At 54.5% G+C, this 18,313-nt stretch overlaps 6 protein-coding genes across 6 annotated transcripts; 3 read left to right on the top strand and 3 right to left on the bottom strand.

The window, feature by feature from the left end:
• Positions 1–61: 61 nt before the first annotated feature.
• QC762_110990 (uncharacterized protein) lies at positions 62–3,725 on the bottom strand (the record flags this gene model as incomplete). Its single annotated transcript, XM_062885521.1, has 4 exons — positions 3,018–3,725; positions 2,264–2,915; positions 1,457–2,191; positions 62–1,399 (listed from the first exon to the last, which is right to left on the bottom strand). The coding sequence occupies exons 2-4, from the start codon at positions 2,498–2,500 to the stop codon at positions 62–64; spliced, it is 2,310 nt and encodes a 769-aa protein (XP_062748494.1). The 5' UTR covers positions 2,501–2,915; positions 3,018–3,725.
• On the top strand, positions 2,852–4,990 carry LYS1 (Saccharopine dehydrogenase). Its single transcript, XM_062885520.1, has 3 exons — positions 2,852–3,741; positions 3,815–4,273; positions 4,371–4,990. The coding sequence occupies exons 1-3, from the start codon at positions 3,492–3,494 to the stop codon at positions 4,700–4,702; spliced, it is 1,041 nt and encodes a 346-aa protein (XP_062748493.1). The 5' UTR covers positions 2,852–3,491; the 3' UTR covers positions 4,703–4,990.
• Positions 4,991–5,089: 99 nt separating this feature from the next.
• Positions 5,090–7,658, bottom strand: IMD1 (inosine-5'-monophosphate dehydrogenase). Its single transcript, XM_062885519.1, has 2 exons — positions 6,724–7,658; positions 5,090–6,537 (listed from the first exon to the last, which is right to left on the bottom strand). Exons 1-2 carry the CDS (start codon positions 7,184–7,186, stop codon positions 5,399–5,401), a joined length of 1,602 nt encoding a protein of 533 aa, XP_062748492.1. The 5' UTR covers positions 7,187–7,658; the 3' UTR covers positions 5,090–5,398.
• A 637-nt stretch (positions 7,659–8,295) lies between these two features.
• Positions 8,296–14,118, top strand: IQG1 (iqgap-related protein; the record flags this gene model as incomplete). The annotated part of the gene is made up of 2 exons (XM_062885518.1): positions 8,296–13,196; positions 13,259–14,118. The coding sequence occupies 2 exons, from the start codon at positions 8,296–8,298 to the stop codon at positions 13,650–13,652; spliced, it is 5,295 nt and encodes a 1,764-aa protein (XP_062748491.1). The 3' UTR covers positions 13,653–14,118.
• Positions 14,023–15,373, bottom strand: QC762_110950 (uncharacterized protein). The gene is made up of 2 exons (XM_062885517.1): positions 14,685–15,373; positions 14,023–14,626 (listed from the first exon to the last, which is right to left on the bottom strand). Exons 1-2 carry the CDS (start codon positions 15,066–15,068, stop codon positions 14,315–14,317), a joined length of 696 nt encoding a protein of 231 aa, XP_062748490.1. The 5' UTR covers positions 15,069–15,373; the 3' UTR covers positions 14,023–14,314.
• QC762_110940 (uncharacterized protein) lies at positions 15,267–18,136 on the top strand (the record flags this gene model as incomplete). The annotated part of the gene is made up of 4 exons (XM_062885516.1): positions 15,267–16,348; positions 16,442–16,917; positions 17,031–17,419; positions 17,472–18,136. The coding sequence occupies exons 1-4, from the start codon at positions 16,109–16,111 to the stop codon at positions 18,134–18,136; spliced, it is 1,770 nt and encodes a 589-aa protein (XP_062748489.1). The 5' UTR covers positions 15,267–16,108.
• Between the last annotated feature and the right edge of the window lie 177 nt (positions 18,137–18,313).

The following is an 18,313-nucleotide window of genomic DNA, read 5'->3' as shown; positions in this document are numbered from 1 at the left end:
GGAATCCCTCCGTCCGTCGACTTGTCGTTTATTATTTTACCCTCCCATCCCATCCCATCCCCTACCCCGAAGAAGCAGAAGACCTACTCCCACTCGTACTCTCCCCATACCCACCACCCCCCCCTTCTGCCGTCACCGAACTGACCATACTCGCAAAATCCACCCCCCTACTCTTCTGCTCCGCCTTCGCCTCCAACCCAATCTCATACGCCGGCCAGTCACTCAAAATCACCTCCTCCTCCACCAACCTCGGACTCTCCGGCCCACACGCCAACCTAGCCGTCTCAATATCCACAAACCTCTTCAGCAAAGCCACATCATCCGACCTCATCAGATGCGCCTGCAGCCGTAGCACCATCTTCGCCACCGTATGACACTGGCTCTGGTCCCTAATCCCCTTCATAAGCAGCAGCATCGTCGAGCGGTGCGACTCGAGAAACAAGGAATTATCCTGCGCCTCCCTCGTGTTGATCTTGATAAAGTTCAAACTGCCGAGAAAGTGCAGCAAAAAACCGTCAAAGGCCTCGAAGCCGTGCCGGAGGTAGTACAGCCGGAGCAACGTCTCGAGGTGAATAGCCGCTTCGTGGTGCGCGTCGTCAAGTGTCTTGTTTGGCTGGGTGGTGTCGCTCCAGTTCAGACCGAGCAGTGGTTTCAGCAGGTCGATCAGGACGCAGTTGTAATGCATGTGAACCTTTAGGTGATGCGGTAGCACAAGCCGTTTGGGTGTCAATGGCTCAGGTAGATTCCGTAGCCATCCGCGGAGTCGATTGTAGAACCCCACAACCTGATCAAGCGGCATCTTGACGTGAGGTTGCGAAAAGCTCAACAGCGAAAAATCGTTCATGATGGTCCAAAAGTCTGCTCTGGCCTTGGCGAGGTGGCCGTGGTGAGTGGGTAGACGAGCTGGCGTTTGGGGATATCGTATCCACAGCTCTCCCCACCACTGGGGGTTCTCGGACGGATCTGGCAAAGGTGTTTCCGGCGGCCGGGCCATCAAGGGTGGCTTGAGGTAGTGATAGGAGCTGAGACTTTGCCAGGTGAACAGACACCACGCTGTGAACTCCCTGGCGCACCGAATGTCGCTGCTGACATGAGACGGAACCGCTTGGAAGAGCCGTATTTCGTGTGCCATTTCCACGGCCCGGATCGTATACCGCCATCCTAGCCTGTCAGAGCCATTCAGGTTGTAGATGACATTGAGCAGGAGCGCCGCCTGAACGGTGGTTAGCCTGCGGCACTCCCAGTCGTGATACTTTTGCTGCCATTCTGGATCAAGCATAGACGGTCTTGGCACCTCGGCTTCAACCTCAAAGAGCCTCTTGGCCTCGGCGAGGAACTGGTTCCCAATGTTTTGGGGGTTCCATGACTCGGAGCGACCTGGCAGCTTTCGATGACAATACTGGAGCGGTTGTTAGTGGGACAGAATGACTAAGACGTGCGGTCACAAAGCACTTACACATCCTATGCACAGGACGGCATTGACCAATAACCTTGAGCAGTGCCGTGGTCGGTCACTCGCCATATCCTGCAGAAAGTAGTCCTTGTGGAAAAAAGTAAACCAATCATAGTCGTACAGAAAATAATCGTGAATAACCTGGCGCATGAAATTGTCATCACTGCTCACCAACGTCCAGTTTGACGGCGTGAGCGAGTCCAGCCACGGGTCCACCACAATGGCAGAGGAATACGGCTTCAGGTATGGATCCCGCTGGTCCAAGGCGTCACGGGGAGAACCCAACATGTCGTTCACGCTAGGCAAGGCCCGTTGCTGCTGTGGTTGCGGTTGCTCGACAGCCCCCCGCAAAGCACAGTCAAAGACCTCAGAGTCGAGGTATGGGTTGTCGTGTTTTTGAAGGTAGATGGGCATATCCGGCAGGTAGGGAAACTCGTATCGAAACCGCGTTTCCGGCACGAGGGCCATCTGCACAAGCACGTCGCCATAGTTGACATGCCTTAGTATGGAGCTGGCCTCTGCGCCCCTCCGTATCCGCTGGAAGATTTCTTCGGCTTCCTTTTCCGGTCTGGACCGAAGGACCTCATAGATCTGTTCGAATGTGCTCTTTTGTTGCAGAAGCTCGGTGTACTTGCGCTTCAGGGCTTGGGTATGGGTCTCGGTCGCGGCAATCGTATCAAACTCGCACTTTGTTTTCCGGTCACGACATACTGAACATGTTGGGCGTGCACCATCACACTGCAAGACAACAAGACATATCAGCCATGGTTCAACAATGTTATATGAAAGATGGGTACTGAGCCTTCACACCTTTGACTTTCTCTTTCGACAGGCCCGACACGCAGCCGTGGTAGCTTGCCTCCTTCTCCGCGGAGCAGCCTGCCCAGTCCCCGCGGCCGAGGACCCCGGGGTCGGGCTGGTTTCGAGATTCACCGAAGCCTCACTCGCTGCTTCATCGTTCGATGCAGGGAGCAGTCGGCGTAGCGAGCTGGTGCTGGTGCCGTACGACAGCTTGTCAAATGGCGAAGTCGATCTGGAGCTCGACATGATGGCGGCCAGAACAGGGTTTTTGGTCAGCCTGGGGCGGTGGTGGTATCGAGGATCAATGGGTCGGCGTGGGCGTGGTGGGCTGGGGTCATTGTTCCCAATGCTCCCATCTCGGGTCGCTGTGCCACTCCACACCCTTTCCCACGGGCGGCAGCTGTTTAGCTAGCTAATCATAGTCGGACCTTACTCCGGGAAGTCTTTTATTCGCCTTCCAGCCCTTTAACCCCAATCTGCCGTCTGCCGTGCACGCTCGGCTGCAATGGGGCATATTGCGCTGCCTATTGCCAAAGAAAGAGGGCTGTGAATGCTACCGCCTGCACGTGACTGGCGTTTTCGGGGACAAAGAAGGATCAAGTATTCCCGCTGCGGGCCGAGTCCTGGGTTGATACCCGATGGGGGTTAGGCGCGTCCTTATCTGCTTGTTATCAGTTATCAGTCCAAAGGAGGGACAAATCATCATTCGAGGGATTCCTCCAAAAACATTTGTAGCGAATATGAAAAGACAGACAGAACCAACCTCAAATGATCAAATCAAGCAACCAGTCTTGCCCATGTGGATTCCCTAATCCGTCGTCACTAGTGGAGTCTCCCGGCAAACAGGACAGCATGGGAGATCCCGTGCAATGGCGAAACACTGATACTTCAGGCCACTTCAGGCCCCAAGCCAGCCAATTAGCGACCGCGGGGTTGCTGGTGTCGTACCTGCAGGTGTCCCCCCAAGAGCAGGGTTTTTCGTTTTTTCACTCACCGCAGTCGGCGTACACCAGAGAGGGGACCCCATTCCACATCTCCAGTCGGTGACTCAAGCAGAGACGCCCCCCCCGAATTGATACATAAATTGAGAGATACTACAGACCCTGTGTTGTGCTGTGCTCTGTCTTACTGCATACTTTTTTTTTTTTTGAACTTCTGTTGCTTCACGCCTTTCCTCTTCAAGACCTTGACTTTGAGATACCCCTCCACTTACACTTACACTCATACCACATTCACGATGGCTCCCACGGTGCTTCACCTCCGCAGTGAGACCAAGCCCCTCGAGCACAGATCTGCCCTCACCCCCACAACCACCGCCGCCCTCATCAAAGCCGGCTACGTCGTCAACGTCGAGCGTTCCCCAGAGAGAATCTTTGACGACAGCGAGTTCGAGGCCGTCGGCGCCACCCTCGTTCCCGAGGGCAGCTGGGAGGAGGTCCCCAAGGAGCACATCATTGTTGGTCTCAAGGAGCTCGAGGAGAAGGAGTGTAAGTGCTTTCATAACACAAATCCAATCTCATAACATCCCAGATATCTAACACCTCCCCCCCCCTCCCCTAGTCCCCCTCAAGCACGTCCACGTCCAATTCGCCCACTGCTACAAGCACCAAGCCGGCTGGGAAAACGTCCTCGCCAGGTTCCCCCGAGGAGGCGGCACCCTCCTCGACCTCGAATTCCTCGTCGACGAACGCGGCCGCCGCGTAGCAGCCTTTGGCTTCCACGCCGGATTCGCCGGCGCCGCGCTCGCCCTCGAAGTCTGGGCCCACCAACTCACCCACCCCCCCTCCTCCCCCTTCCCCGGCGTAGCCTCCTACCCCAACGAAGATGCCCTGATCACCAACGTCAAGAAGGCCCTCGCCACCGGCACCGCCGCCGCCGGCCGTTCCCCCCGCGTCATCGTTATCGGCGCCTTGGGTAGGTGCGGTTCCGGCGCTGTTGACGCCCTCCGCAAGGCTGGTGTTCCAGAGGAGAACATCCTCAAGTGGGATATGGCCGAAACCGCCAAGGGTGGTCCTTTCAGTACGTTACCCCTGAAGTTTTACCCCCTGATATATCTCAAGAAACCGGCAACATTTCTCCCTATTCCCTCCGAAATATCATACTAACACCCCCTTAGAGGAAATCACCGACTCCGACATCTTCGTAAACTGCATCTACCTCACCTCCAAAATCCCAAACTTTGTCAACCTCGACTCCCTCCAGGTCCCCGACAGAAAACTCTCCGTTGTCTGCGACGTCTCAGCCGACACCACCTCCCCCTTTACCCCAGTGCCGATCTACACCGTCGCGACTACATTCGACAAGCCCACCGTTCCCGTCGAGGGCCTCTCCTCTGGACCTGCGCTTTCGGTGATTTCTATTGACCACCTCCCTTCTCTTTTGCCAAGGGAGGCGTCTGAGGCTTTCAGCCGCAAGTTCCCCCCACCCTCCTTAACACCACATGGGTGATGCTGACAAAACAAAAATAGATGACCTCTTGCCCTCGCTGCTCACCCTCAACGACTGGCAAAACTCGCCTGTGTGGGCTAGGGCCAAGAAGCTGTTTGACGAAAAGGTTGCCACGTTGCCTGCGAGCGCGTTGGAGAAGTAGACAGAGAAAAAGAATCATAGATGAGATAGAGGCAAAAAAGCGGAACAGAATAGATGATGAGCCAAATTGGGATGATGCACACCACAATGAGATGGACAAAAAAAGTTATGATTTGGCGGAAGGATCAGATGAACATCCGGGCCCGGGAAGCAGTCAAATGACGTTATAGACATCACAATGGAAAAAGAAACAAGCTGACACTTAGGTCTCAACATATCATCTGAGATCGAGAATTCACAATGAAACAAAAGTCAAAAGTGGACACTCAATATCGATCTATTTGAAATCAAATCGGTGCTAGACTCTATATACTATCCGGAGAGCAAAGAACGCTAAAATAATGGATAGAAAAAAAGGAGCAACCACACTCCCGCTCTCCACTCGACCGATCCTCAATATTACGAGAGGAATCGTGTCCGTGATCAATGCACCCATTTTTTTTTCCCTTTCCCACGTAAACGCCGTTTTGAATCCCAACCAACACTGCCCTCCTGTCCCATTCCCAATTTCTTGTCCGCCTGGTATCATCATTTCTCCATAAAAGATTTTGTCATTTAAGCATAGAGCTTCTTCTCATAGGACTCCATGTTCACACCGCCCTCGAGCTGAGCGCTGGGGGTGCGAATTTCGAAGCGGACAATGCCAGCCTCGACCTGCTTGTGGAGCTCCTCGACGCTGGTCATGCCCATGTCCTGGAGGGAGTGCTTGAGACCGGCAGCGAGGTAAGGGACGAACTTGCTGACGGAGCCACGGTGGGCAACGGCACCAGAGACACCCTGAGCAACAAGGACGGAGTCGCCCTCAGAGAAGTAGCGGGCAGTGCCAGCATTGCTCTTCTGGCTGTCCTTGCCACCACCACCAGCCTTCTTGTCCTGCATGGCGTCGATGGAACCCATGCCGCGGTAGGCCTTGACGAGCTTACCCTCGCGGGAAACGAAGGAAGTACCGGGAGACTCGGTGGTACCAGCAAGGAGACCGCCCATCATGACGGTGGAGGCACCAAGGGCAATGCCCTTGACAATATGGCCAACATTCTGGACACCACCGTCGGCAATGCAGGGAACACCGAATCTGGCGGCGAAAGCAGCAACATTGTAGACGGAGGTAGCCTGGGGACGACCGACGGCCATGACCTCCTGGGTGATGCAGGCAGAGCCGGAGCCCATACCAATACGGAGACCGTCGACACCGGCGGCGATGAGAGCAGCAGCCTGCTCACGGGTGACAACGTTGCCACCAATGACCTCGAGGCCAGGGTACTCGTTCTTGATCCATTTGATCATCTCGATCTGGTACATCGAGTTACCCTGAGACGAGTCCAAGATGACAATGTCGAGGCCAGCCTCAACAAGGCCGGCAAGACGGGCCTTGTCCTCGGGACGGGTACCGATGGCGGCGGCGCAGATGAGCTGCTTGGAGTCGGCAGCCTTGGAAGCGAGGGGGAAGTGGAGGTTCTTAGTCAAATCGGAGCGGGAAATCATTGAAACGAGGTTTCCATCGGAATCAACGATTGGGAGCTTGCCCTTCTTGGAAGCAGCAAGGATCTTGTTGGCCTCGAGGAGGTCAACACCGTCGTGGGCCGTGATGAGATTGGTCACCATGACCTCGGAGATGGGCTTCTCAAAGTCATCTTCGAACTGGATGTCACGGTTGGTGACGATACCCAAAAGCTTGGAACCGAGCTTGCCGGACTCTGTAATCACAGTTTGTTAGCGTGCAATCCTTGACGAGCTGCAGAGCTTAGAAAGTGATAGAATGGTGCCACGATCATAATTTTCAGTGATATTGAGTCCTCATGACACATAGGTCGATTTGGTGGAACGAAAGTAAGGTTTGTAATCATGTGGCAGAGAGAGTTGGGGAGAGCAAAAAAACTAACCTGTGACAGGGAAACCACCGAATCCCCACTTCTCCTTGAGGGCCTTGGCCTCGCCGACGGTGGTCTCACGGCTGATGACAACGGGGTCGAGGATAAAACCGTTCTCATAGCGCTTGACCTTGCGGACAAAGTCGGCCTGGGCCTGGGGAGAGCAGTTGTGGTGGATGACACCGAGACCACCCTGAAGGGCCATGTGGATGGCCATCTCGTGCTCGGTGACGGTGTCCATGGGCGAGGACACGAGAGGGGTCTTCAGGGTGATCTTCTTGGTGATCTTGGAGTCGAGAGTGACGGCAGAGGCAGGGAAGCCAATGTAGCCGGGGAGAACAAGGAAGTCGTTGTAGGTGAGACCGCCATGGGCCTTGGCGTCCATGAGCTCATGGACACTGAGGCCATCGCGACTCTTGTACTCGTTGAGCACCTCCTCGGCCTTGCGCCAGTCAAGAACTTGGTCGGACGACATTTCTGCGCGTTGACTGAGATCTGTGGGATAGACTGGTGGTTGTGAAGCAAGAGATTGTTGATGCGAGCGAGGGGGGAGACAGAAAGGACAGGTCCTTTGAGAATCAGCCAACTGTTCCCCCCCAAGAGAAGAGGAAAAGAAAATCTCAGAGTCGCCTCTGAAAATCTTTTTATGCCACCAGAAATTTTTAGAGTGGGTGGGATGCGGGGCAATTGCCGGGCGGTGAATGTGTCAGGGGTGGAGCATCGGTGCTGCTCTAGGCGCACGGGCCTGGCTAGACTTGGAACTCCGTCAATTCAAATTGATGCGCCAGGGCAGCTCACATATTCTCGGTCATGCGTCTTCAGATGAGGGCTCTTGAAATAACAGAGCAATTGCTCCATGATATCTCTAAGTCCTTCTTGTTTACTTTTCGGGTCAACCACGTGTCTCGCTTCCAAACAATTGGTGCTACCACAGTTCCCAAGATGCCCTTAATCTACATGGCACAGGGGACCCGTAGACGCAGGGCGGAACGGGATTTTATAGGACCGAGCCACACACATGAAGTCCCGTCAGCCCGTTGCCCTGGCGCCCTCCGGTAAATGTAAACAAGGCAGTTCCCCTCTCAGGCCGCAACCACTAAACCTGGCCGACACCCCTGGTCATTGGCCCTCCCACACCTTCGATAATATCATCCATCCCCTCCATGCTCTCCATGCGGCTCTCGAGTCCCGACTGGTATGGAATGACCCTTCTTTAAACCACCAATTCGTCATTCGAACTTTTTTTGCGCTGTGCGCCGGCGTTGGCATTGGGAAGGATTCTTTCTGCCTTTTACTTCGTGTACTGTTGGTTTAAGGATAGACAGAGCAGAGCAGGACGTGTTTGCGCTCGCTCGGCGCTAGACATTATCGACATCCATCAGACACCGACCGACCCGACACATAACCAACCCTCCCCTCACCCCAACCCCTCCAAAGAGGATCCCCCATCGTCATTGCTTGGCACTCTGAGCAAGGGAGAAGAAGCTGTTCTATTCAGCGATCTAATGTTGTCGACGACTGCCATCCCGTGCAACCCGAAATTTGAGCCAAAACAACAACAGCAACGGTAGTAGCACACACACAATGCCGTCGTCGTCGTCGCACAGGCCGCACCCGTTGCGCCAGTCGCACACAGCCGACTATCGCTCTTCCGATATTTACCGCCAGCCCTCGACTGCATCCTCATCTGCCTCGTCGGGCTATTCCCATGTGTCTTCTGCTTCTTTCGATCTGAATCTAAGTCGAGCCCCCAGCGCCATGTCCGCCGCGTCCAGTGTTTACTCGACCACGAACCCGGGATACGGCCACAAGAGAGGGCAAAGCGAGGCCAGCCACTTGGTTCCAAGTCTTCGTTCTTCTCATAGTTATTCCTCTACGCCCACCACACCAACACCGGATAATATCTATTCGGCTGCTCGTCAATCGCTCCGACCACTCCCCCAGGTGCCACCAGGTACTTTTTCTTCGACGACATTAACACCACCACCCCGCGCTCCCAGCCACCGTGACCGAGGTTATAGTGTAGACATCGGTAACAGTCGCTATGATCGGGGTCAGAATGTTGATGCCGTCCCCAGCCACCACTCCCGAGGCCGCAGCGTCGACGTCGGCAGGTTAGATATGGCCAGCCTGTCGCTATCGTCACCTCGCGAACGAACCCCGCCAACCTCACCACAACCTCCAACACCACCCTGCCGCGGCTCCCTCGTACCAGCAACCTCGCCGGGCGCGGCAAACCCACCAACACCCCCAGGTCATGGCAACCACCGGCCCTCGGTCGTCCGTCCTACTTCGATGCTTCTGACTCGATCCGACACCGTCATGGCACCCCGTCGACCTAGCGACGTCGGCATCATGCCCCCCCCTCTGCTGAGCGCCCACACAGTAGCACCGATTCTTAGGCCGGATCTGGAAAGTTTGGGGCGATCCTCGACCAGTGAACTACGAACATTGTCCAAGCTGGCCAAATCGGACGATTTCAATACCATCACTTCTGCCACGCAAGAGGTTGTCGGGTTGAGAGGTCGTCGCCGTTTGAAATCAAACCGGCCCGCGGCCAAGTCTGGCTGGGAAAACAGAAACTGGATGGACAAGCAGAGGCAGTTTCTGCAGGCGTACGAATACCTCTGCCACATTGGCGAAGCAAAAGAGTGGATCGAGGATATTATCCAGCGGGCGATCCCGCCGATTGTGGAATTGGAGGAAGCCCTGCGGGATGGAGTTACTCTGGCGGAAGTGGTGGAGGCGTTGAACCCGGAGAGGAGGTTCAAGATTTTTCGGAACCCGAAGCTGCAGTACCGGCACAGCGACAATATTGCGATTTTTTTTCGGTATCTGGATGAGATTGAGCTGCCGGACTTGTTTAGGTTTGAGTTGATTGACCTGTACGAGAAGAAGAACATTCCCAAGGTGATTCACTGCATCCATGCGCTGAGCTGGTTGTTGTTTCGGAAGGGGGTGGTGGGGTTCAGGATTGGGAATTTGGTTGGGCAGTTGGAGTTTGAGGATAGCGAGCTGGAGAAGATGCAGAGGGGGTTGGATAAGCTGGGGGGGGCGATGCCTAGTTTTGGGAATATGGGGGCTGATTTTGGGGTGGTGGAGGAGGTGGTGGAGGAGGAGACGGAGGAGGAAAGGGTGGAGAGGGAGTTGGGGGAGGCGGAGGAGAGTGTGAGGGAGTTGCAGGCGCAGGTTAGGGGGGCGGTGGCGAGGATGAGGTTGGGGGAGATGATGGAGAGGTTGTGGGAGGAGGAGGAGTGGTTGGTTGATTTGCAGAGTAGGGTTAGGGGGGGGATGATGAGAGAGGTGGTGGAGTGGAAGTTGGAGCGGGAGCGGGTGGTTAGGCAACTGCAGGCTGCTGCTAGGGGGTGGTTGGTTAGGAATGGGAGGGAGATGAGGGAACGGGAGGTCAAGAGGGCGGAGCCGGCGGTGGTGAAGCTGCAGAGTGCTTTTAGGGCGGTGAGGGCGAGGAGGGAGGTGAGGGAGAAGTTGGACGAGTTGGATATGGCGGGTGGTGTGGTGAGGGATATTCAGGCGACGTTTAGGGGGTTTTTGGAGAGGAGGAGGATACAGGAGCAGCTTGGGCAGTTGGATGTGGAGGAGGGGCCGGTTAGGGATATCCAGGCGACGGTGAGGGGGTTTTTGGCAAGGAAGAAGATGGAGGTGCAGCAGAGGGAGGTGAGGCAGAGCGAAGCGCCGGTGGAGAAGTTGCAGGCTGCTGTTAGGGGCATGTTGCTTAGGAGGGAGGTGGAGAGGGATCTGATTGCGCTGGAGGAGGCGATGCCGGCTATCACTGGGATCCAAGCTGCTGCGAGGGCGGCGCTGGAAAGGAGCCGTGTTGCCGATCAGCTTGAGGCGCTGGAGAGTTTTGAGCCGGTTTTCACAACACTGCAGGCTGCCACCCGGGGCAAGGTCGCTAGGAGCACTGTGAAGGGGATTGAGGCTGAGCTTAAGGACCAGGAGCCAAGCCTGGGCTTGCTTCAGGCGCATGTTAGGGCTGGTGCTGTGCGGAGGGAAATCTCGGAACAGCTTGAGGCCCTGGGTGAGGAGGAGGAGAATATCATATCTTTGCAGTCCCAGATCAGAGGCATGCTGGAGCGCAATCGCGTTGCGGACCTCCTCGACGCGCTCGCTGAACAGGAGGAGTCGATTACTCTGCTTCAGGCTCAGGTGCGCGGGATGCTCTGCAGACAGAAGCAAGGCGAGATTCTCGACCAGCTCGAGACGAACGAGATGGAGATTGCCTCGCTGCAGGGTCTTGCCAGGGCTATGCTTCTCCGCGGCAGTGTTGCTGAGGTTCTTGACGAATTGGATGAGAACGAAGCCGTCGTTGCCGAAGTCCAGGCTGCGGCAAAGGCGTTCATCGTCAGGGCCAAGTTTGAAGAAAAGAAAAAGTTCTTCAACGAGAACATGCAAAAAGTGGTAAAGATCCAGAGCTTGGTCCGCGCCAAGCTGCAGGGCGACGCCTACAAGAGTCTTACCGGCGGGAAGAACCCACCGGTCAATGCGGTCAAGAACTTTGTCCACCTGTTGAACGACAGCGACTTTGACTTCAACGAGGAGGTGGAGTTTGAAAGGCTGCGCAAGACGGTGGTGCAGCAGGTTCGCCAGAATGAGATGCTGGAGCAGTACATTGACCAGCTCGATATCAAGATTGCGCTGCTGGTCAAGAACAAGATCACGCTGGATGAGGTTGTCAAGCATCAGCATAACTATGGCGGCCATACGGGGACGCTGCTGGCGAATAGCTCCATGTCGAGCGCCAACCAGTTTGATTTGAAGGCACTGAACAAGGGGTCGAGGAAGAAGCTGGAGTCGTATCAGCAGCTGTTTTTTGCGCTGCAAACGCAGCCGCAGTATCTGGCTAGGCTGTTTAAGCGGCTGAGGGAGGTGGGGACGGCGGAGAAGGAGTGCAAGAGGATTGAGTTGCTGATGATGAGCCTGTTTGGGTATGCGCAGAAGAGGAGGGAGGAGTATTATCTCCTGAAGCTTATTGGGAGGGCGATTGGGGAGGAGGTGGATGCTTGCAATAGTTTGCAGGATTATCTCAGGGGCAACTTTTTCTGGTCGAAGCTGCTGCAGAACTACACCAGATCGCCGCGGGATAGGAAGTACCTGCGGGATCTGCTTGGTCCTTTGATCCGCGACAATATCATCGAGGACCCGGAGCTGGATCTGGAGAGCGATCCTATGCAGATTTACCGGTCTGCCATCAACAACGAAGAGCTGAGGACTGGTCGGCCGAGCAGTCGCCCTTTGGACATTCCCCGAGAGCTTGCGATCAAGGATCCGGAGACCAAACAAGTCTTTATTGATCACCTGCGCGACTTGAGGGAGATTTGCGATCAGTTTTTGTTCGCGCTGGAGGATCTGCTGCCGAGGATGCCGTATGGGCTGCGGTTTGTCTGCAAGCAGATCTTCGAGGCGTTGAGGCAGAGGTTTCAGAGGGAGGACCCGGTCAGGTTGTTGAACGTGGTGATGAACTGGCTGTGGAAGTTCTATCTGCAACCTGCGCTGACGGCGCCGGAGAATGTCGGTGTGGTTGAGAAGCAGCTTAGCCCGCTCCAGAAGAGGAATCTGGGCGAGGTAGCCAAGGTGCTCAGCCAGATGGCTTCGGGGAGGCAGTTTGGTGGGGATAACGTCTATCTCCAGCCGTTGAATGCGTTCATTGCGGAGAGCATTGAGCGGTTGACGGGGTTGACGGAGGCGTTGATTGCGGTGCCGGATGCGGAGAGGACGTTTGATATTGATGAGTATAACGATCTTTACGCGAAGAACAAGCCGACGTTGTACATCAAGATGGCGGATATCTTTGCGATTCACAACTTGATCGCGTCGGAGCTGATTCATCTCTGCCCGAACAGGGATGATATGCTTCGGGAGATCATGCAAGATCTGGGAAGCGCCAAGCACAACGAGAGCGAGATGACGGCTGCCGGGTCGACCGACATTCAAATGTTTCTGACGCCCAAGCTGCACGATGTGGCGGACCCTGACGCGGAAGTCAAGGCGCTGTTTATGGAGACCAAGAGGTGCATCTTGTACATCATTCGCGTTCAAACTGGCACCAACCTCATGGAGATCTTGGTGAAGCCCATCACGCAGGACGACGAGCACAAGTGGCAGATGCTGCTGAGGGATGACTTTTCCAACGGGAGCAACACCAAGGGCGCGTACTCGGATGCGAACATGGTTGATGTTACGCGCATGAGCTATTACGAGCTGAAGAGGATGGCGCTGGAGAACGTGATGAGGCTGGAGCAGATTGGGAGGATATCGAGGCATAATTACTATCAGGATATTCTGAATGCGATTGCCCTGGACATCAGGACGAAGAGCAGGAGGAGGGTGCAGAGGCAGAGGGAGCTGGAGGGGGTGAGGATGACGTTGAGTAACTTGCACGAGAAGGCGAGGTATTTGGAGCAGCAGAGGAAGTCATACGACGACTACATTGAGCAAGCCATGGCTACGCTGCAGAACAAGAAAGGGTATGTTTTCCCCCCTTTCTATACCTCGGTGTTGACACACAAGCTAACTTTGTTCGCAACAGGAAAAAACGCTTCCTCCTCCCCTTCACAAAACAGTACAACCACCAACGGGAGCTGGAGCGGTCCGGCCGGGTGCCCAAGTTTGGGTCGTACAAGTATTCCGCCCGCGCGCTCAACGACAAGGGGGTGTTGGTCTCGTGGGCGGGGATACCGGAGAGGGAGTGGGGGCAGATCAACCTGACCATCTCGTGCGACGAGGTTGGCGTTTTTAGCCTGGAGGGGAGCAGGGGACACATCCAGATTCCTGGCGCGAGCGCGCTGGTGCCGATTGAGGACTTGTTGCAGGCGCAGTTTGAGGCGCATCAGTTTATGCAGCTGTTTGAAGGGGGTTGCTTGAAGCTGAATGTGAACTTGCTGTTGCATTTGGTTTATAAGAAGTTTTATAGGACGCAGTAAAGGGGGTGGGAGAAAATGGTGTATGAGTGATGAAGATGATGAAGGGATTGAAAGGGTTAGGATATTGGGATGGAGGGAGGGGGTAAAGGATTGGGAGGAATTATCTTGAGGGGGGAGGACTTTGAGTTTTGTAACTCTTTGTGAATATGATACCTCTTTTTGTTTTTAGTTTTTTTCTTTTTTTTTCTTTAGCTTTTTCTTTTCGATGGTTGATGGTGTCTGGAATTATGGTGTTTTTTTTGGTATCTGCTTTTGCTTGCTTCTGGGGCTTTTTTTTTGTTTTTTTTAGGTTTTTGGCGTGTTTAAAGGAAGGCTTTTGATGATGATGATGTTGTTGTTGTTGTTGAATAATAGCACGAAAAGACAAGGTATGTAGACATGCTGGTGTGTCTGTCGCCTAGAGATTTAAATACCGAAACGAATAGTATAGGTTAGATAGATAGGTGTGTATGAATTCGGGCATTTATCTAGTTGATGATTGTTATTTGTGTTTGGCTGACCAATAGATAGGTAAATGAAAAGAAGCGTGATATCACCCTCTTTGTCAATCCCACCATCATGGTCGAAAAAAACCCAAGAGTCTTTGATGTATTTTCTTTTCCATACCCCGGCCCGTCAATATCTACACATCATCCCGTCAGTCCCAAAGCCCCTTCCCACCCTCATGCCCTCACCAACCCATAAAACAGCGTCCAAGTCAGAATAAACCCCGCCAGCCCGTTCGTGAGCCCCGCTGTCCAGAAATCGAGCGGACTCCTGAAATACCGGGACAGGACGCCTCCTTTTGAGGTGGTGGAGGAAGAAGAAGAGGGGGAGGATATCGCCGTGGGAGCTATTCTCAGAGCGTAGAAGAGGAGGGTTGTGATGAGGGAGAAGACGAGGTAGAAGATGAAGCCGGAGTAGGACTCTAGACCTAAAATGCCGGCGCCGACGCCGAAGAGGGAGGCTGTGAGGGATTGGAGGTTGTGGAGGGTCTATGGGGGGTAGGTCAGTTAGTGGCTCGTGGTTTTTGGTTGGGTCGGGGGGACGTACTCGGGTGTTGTGGACTAGTGATTCTTGAACTAGTGGGGAGATTTGAAAGTCGAGTTCTTGCTGGGAGGGCATCGTGGTTGGTTTATGGGTTTGGGGGGAGGGTTTGGTGTTGCGGCCGCGGTTGGGTGCGGTGACAGGTCTGGGGCGCAGGACAGAGCCAAGTGGTTGGTACGGAGTAGAGGGAATGGAAACTTCCGTGAGATGGGGTATGCTACTCTGCGCGGGGCGAATGACAATCGGCGGAAGTTTGACTGGTGGTTGTTTTTGATATGGGTGATGCTGGAAGTGATGATTATCGCGATCGCTGAGGCTCAATGCAGCGCCTCTTGGGAGGACCCACCCGCTCAAACGGGTTGTTTGGGTCCGCCAGTTGGAAATGAACATGGGCCAGGGGCCAGCTTGTGTGGGGCCCCGGAGCACGGGTCCCGTATCGATACGGTAGGTACGGTAATGACCGTTTTTTGAGGGCCGAGATTGGGCAATTGTCCGCTGGGAATAAAAGATGCCGTTCCCCTGCTGCACTGCCCTGTGGCATTATCTCACTGAACCTACTTGGGTGTGAGCAGGTATTTCAAGATGATGCTTCGAGTTGAATATCTTGAACCTGCATCTGAAGCTGCCATAGGCTGCTACTGAGGACAGGATAGACCGACTGCAGAATTCAAGACATGCTCCTATGACGGGCCGAGTGCACCGAGATGATGTAAAGGAAGCCAGACCCTGGATATTATTTCCGCATTGTGCTTCTTAAATGAAGGCTACGTGACAGGGATGCTCAATCCACCAGAAGCTTCGCAGCTAACCCCCGACTTTTAATGAGAGCCTTTAGCGACCTTCCCAGTGCATTTGTTGTTATTTTCGGCCATCGACTCCTTCGATTGCAGCTCTAGCTTCCTGTCCACCTGTTCCCTGACTCTCTAGCATCACCCACTCACCCCAAGAGGTCGCCCGGTCTCCGTCTTGTCACCCGTCCCCGATATACACACATCTTCCAGCCACTGGCCGCGACCACGATAGAAACATGCACAGCGGCTATTCGTAAAGCCCACCACCACCACCACAACCACAACCGGCCACCCCTAGCGCTAAACGACTTGTCGCCGCCACTCCTTTACAGTACACACCACACCACCAACCACCACCACCCGACGGCCTCCCTTTCTTGTCCCACGACAACCACCTGGAACCACTCACGTGTGACCGCATCGTGTGACGTCTGCGAGCCCCTTTGTGCGACACCAAATATCGGGAGGGATTGCGAAACAAAACGGTCGGGTCTCTAGGGGTGCGCAGTGGCGGGCAGATGGGGAACTGGCATCGCGACACTTTGCTTTGATGGAGACCGTTATTCAGGACCACTCTCCCCTCGACGAATATCTGCACGGTCAGTCCATCTTTTTACTCTTCCGGCCACAACAAACAAGATGGCATCCTGGGCAATACTGATACCCCTATTCATCACAGACCAAGGCGACAAACAGCTGGACTGGAGCACGCCCGAGGTCTCAGAGCACGATGTGTCGCCGCCATCGAGCCCGTCCTTTGCTCCGGTAGGACGTCCGACCATCAAGAAGCGCTTCCGGAGTAAGATTCCGGATCCGCTGCGGCTGGATGTCCCGCGGAACAGGACGAGCAGGCTGGGGTCGCTACATCTTTCCTACTCGGTAAGCCGCTTTTGCCTCTTTTTTTTTCTTTTCTTTTGCTGTTGCCGCAGCGCGCTGCATGGTGACGTCGCTAACGATTTGTTCGTTTGGCAGAAGGCTGTAGCATCGAGAATAGATCGGGCCGACAACCTCAAGTTTATCGAGCAGTTCAGATACACCATCGTCGCCTCACAGCTATTAGCTGGGCACTCGATTACGGGGAACTACAACTACTTCAACCGAAATAGGGATGCGTCGGATGTTCCGCAGACCGTGGTGGTTCCAACGTCAACGGGAATATTAATAACGGCTACGGGCGCCCTGGTGGTAGCGTGTGTGATTCGATGGGTGTACATGGGAGGATATGTCCAGTTGACAAAGGGGAAGATTGCATTCACGACGGTGGTGCTTGTTGGGTTCGGTCTGGTGGCGCACTTCTACATCCGCCAGCAGTGGATACGATATCTTAGGAATCAGGCACTGGCCGAGGTGTCTGCGTTCGTGGCCAAGTCGCAAGACTTTGATGGTGTCTCGAGCGCGGCGCTGTCCCTTATCCAGGAGGTGGAGCTCGTCTCAAGGGGCTACAGGCTGTAAGATGAACCGGCCCCATTGCCACGTCCCGAAACTAACTCAAGTTCAGAAGCGCTCCGTTGCCCCCTATCAGCCGGTTAGAGGACAGAAGCCAGACTCGCCGATGTAGCAGACTACGGAAGACGCTAAAGGCCCGTTTGGCTGAGATGATCAAGACGTACATCAAAGTGTCATCAGTGATCAAGGGATTTTCAGAACAGTTGGATATCGAAAAGTTCCACGATGTCTATGATATCAGTGATTTTGATATCTCTGATGCTATGCAGGGTTTCTCGGATCGCGAGTTTGACGATCCAGAGTCTGTCAAGACACTGAAAATTGCAGCTGCCAGGTTTCATACCATCCGGAAGATTTTCCTGTGCTCGTTGCTCGCTTTGGAGGCTACCGGAGACAACACGGACTTTTTGCGGTGGTCAACGGCTGTCGAGAGCCTTCGTGCCCTGACCGAGGCGACGGACGAGGGTTTGTCCAAGGTCCGGCAAATCCTCGACGAGGAAGAGAGTAAGCCTATCGCGCGGCTTGAATCTGGTTGCAATTCGCTGACACGGAATAGCTTTCCCCACGGTTCAAGAGTCCAAATTCCCATTATCACCAAACCGAGAGAGGCGACGATCTCAGTTTCAAAAACTCAACTCTTTGTCCACGGGCATCCGTGGACTTCAAGCCAAGCTCGCGTTGTTACGAGAGGAGTCTGAGAGAACACTCAACGAGGCCGAAGACGTGTCTGAGCTGGGTCTAAATCTCATGGCCCAGTATGAGTCCATTGGTCAGGACCTCAAGCTCCTGCAACAAGCTTGGGAGGAGGGCAAAGCAGCGCTGGCATCGGGTATCGACCGGAACGAGAAGCGACTCTCTTCCATCAGCACCATGCTATCACCGGCAACATCTCTGAGCGGCCTCACCACTGTCGAGGAAGGTGGGGCCTTGGAAGCGTTCAAGGCTCTTACCGGCGAATCACCGAGCAGTTCGAGCTTTGGGAGCGCTAAGGGTGACGACGAAGCCGAAGTGTTCGAGGCTGTTTCTCTCCCACCAACACGGCCTCGAAGCATGCTCACCAGAGAAGAGCGCATCGCCAGGATGAAGGAGGAACGGGAGAGACGAGAGTCCATCAGGCAAGACGCCGATGCCAGTCGAGGCATGCTCAAGGAGCTTGAAATGGTCATCAACCTCCGGCCCAAACGATCCACCATGCCCGCCCCAGCGCGCGTATCATTATGATTCTTATGACGATAAAAACAACACAAACGATCTTTCCACCTTTTTCCTCTTTTCACCCTCGCATCGATCAGCTCAGGCTTGGGGTCAGTCAGTCATACGCATTATCGCCTAGTGTTTTTTTTACTAGATGGAGGCTTGTATAGAAACGCTTCTCGCTTATTTATTTTTTCCCTTCTT

Source organism: Podospora pseudocomata (assembly GCF_035222375.1).
Source record: "Podospora pseudocomata strain CBS 415.72m chromosome 1 map unlocalized CBS415.72m_1, whole genome shotgun sequence".
NCBI lineage: Eukaryota > Fungi > Ascomycota > Sordariomycetes > Sordariales > Podosporaceae > Podospora > Podospora pseudocomata.
The sequence above is the reverse complement of the archived record's forward strand: the minus strand, read 5'-3'. Positions and strand labels throughout refer to the sequence as shown.

Excerpts from the sequence above, each read along its gene's own strand:
- IMD1 (XM_062885519.1), bottom strand. The coding sequence starts at position 7,186 with ATGTCGTCCGACCAAGTTCTTGACTGGCGCAAGGCCGAGGAGGTGCTC. Across the intron at positions 6,538-6,723 it reads CGGTGGTTTCCCTGTCACAG|AGTCCGGCAAGCTCGGTTCC; the intron begins GTTAGTTTTTTT and ends CTGTGATTACAG.
- QC762_110950 (XM_062885517.1), bottom strand. The coding sequence starts at position 15,068 with ATGTTCATTTCCAACTGGCGGACCCAAACAACCCGTTTGAGCGGGTGG. Across the intron at positions 14,627-14,684 it reads CACTAGTCCACAACACCCGA|ACCCTCCACAACCTCCAATC; the intron begins GTACGTCCCCCC and ends TACCCCCCATAG.
- LYS1 (XM_062885520.1), top strand. The coding sequence starts at position 3,492 with ATGGCTCCCACGGTGCTTCACCTCCGCAGTGAGACCAAGCCCCTCGAG. Across the intron at positions 3,742-3,814 it reads GGAGCTCGAGGAGAAGGAGT|TCCCCCTCAAGCACGTCCAC; the intron begins GTAAGTGCTTTC and ends CCCCTCCCCTAG. Across the intron at positions 4,274-4,370 it reads CGCCAAGGGTGGTCCTTTCA|AGGAAATCACCGACTCCGAC; the intron begins GTACGTTACCCC and ends ACACCCCCTTAG.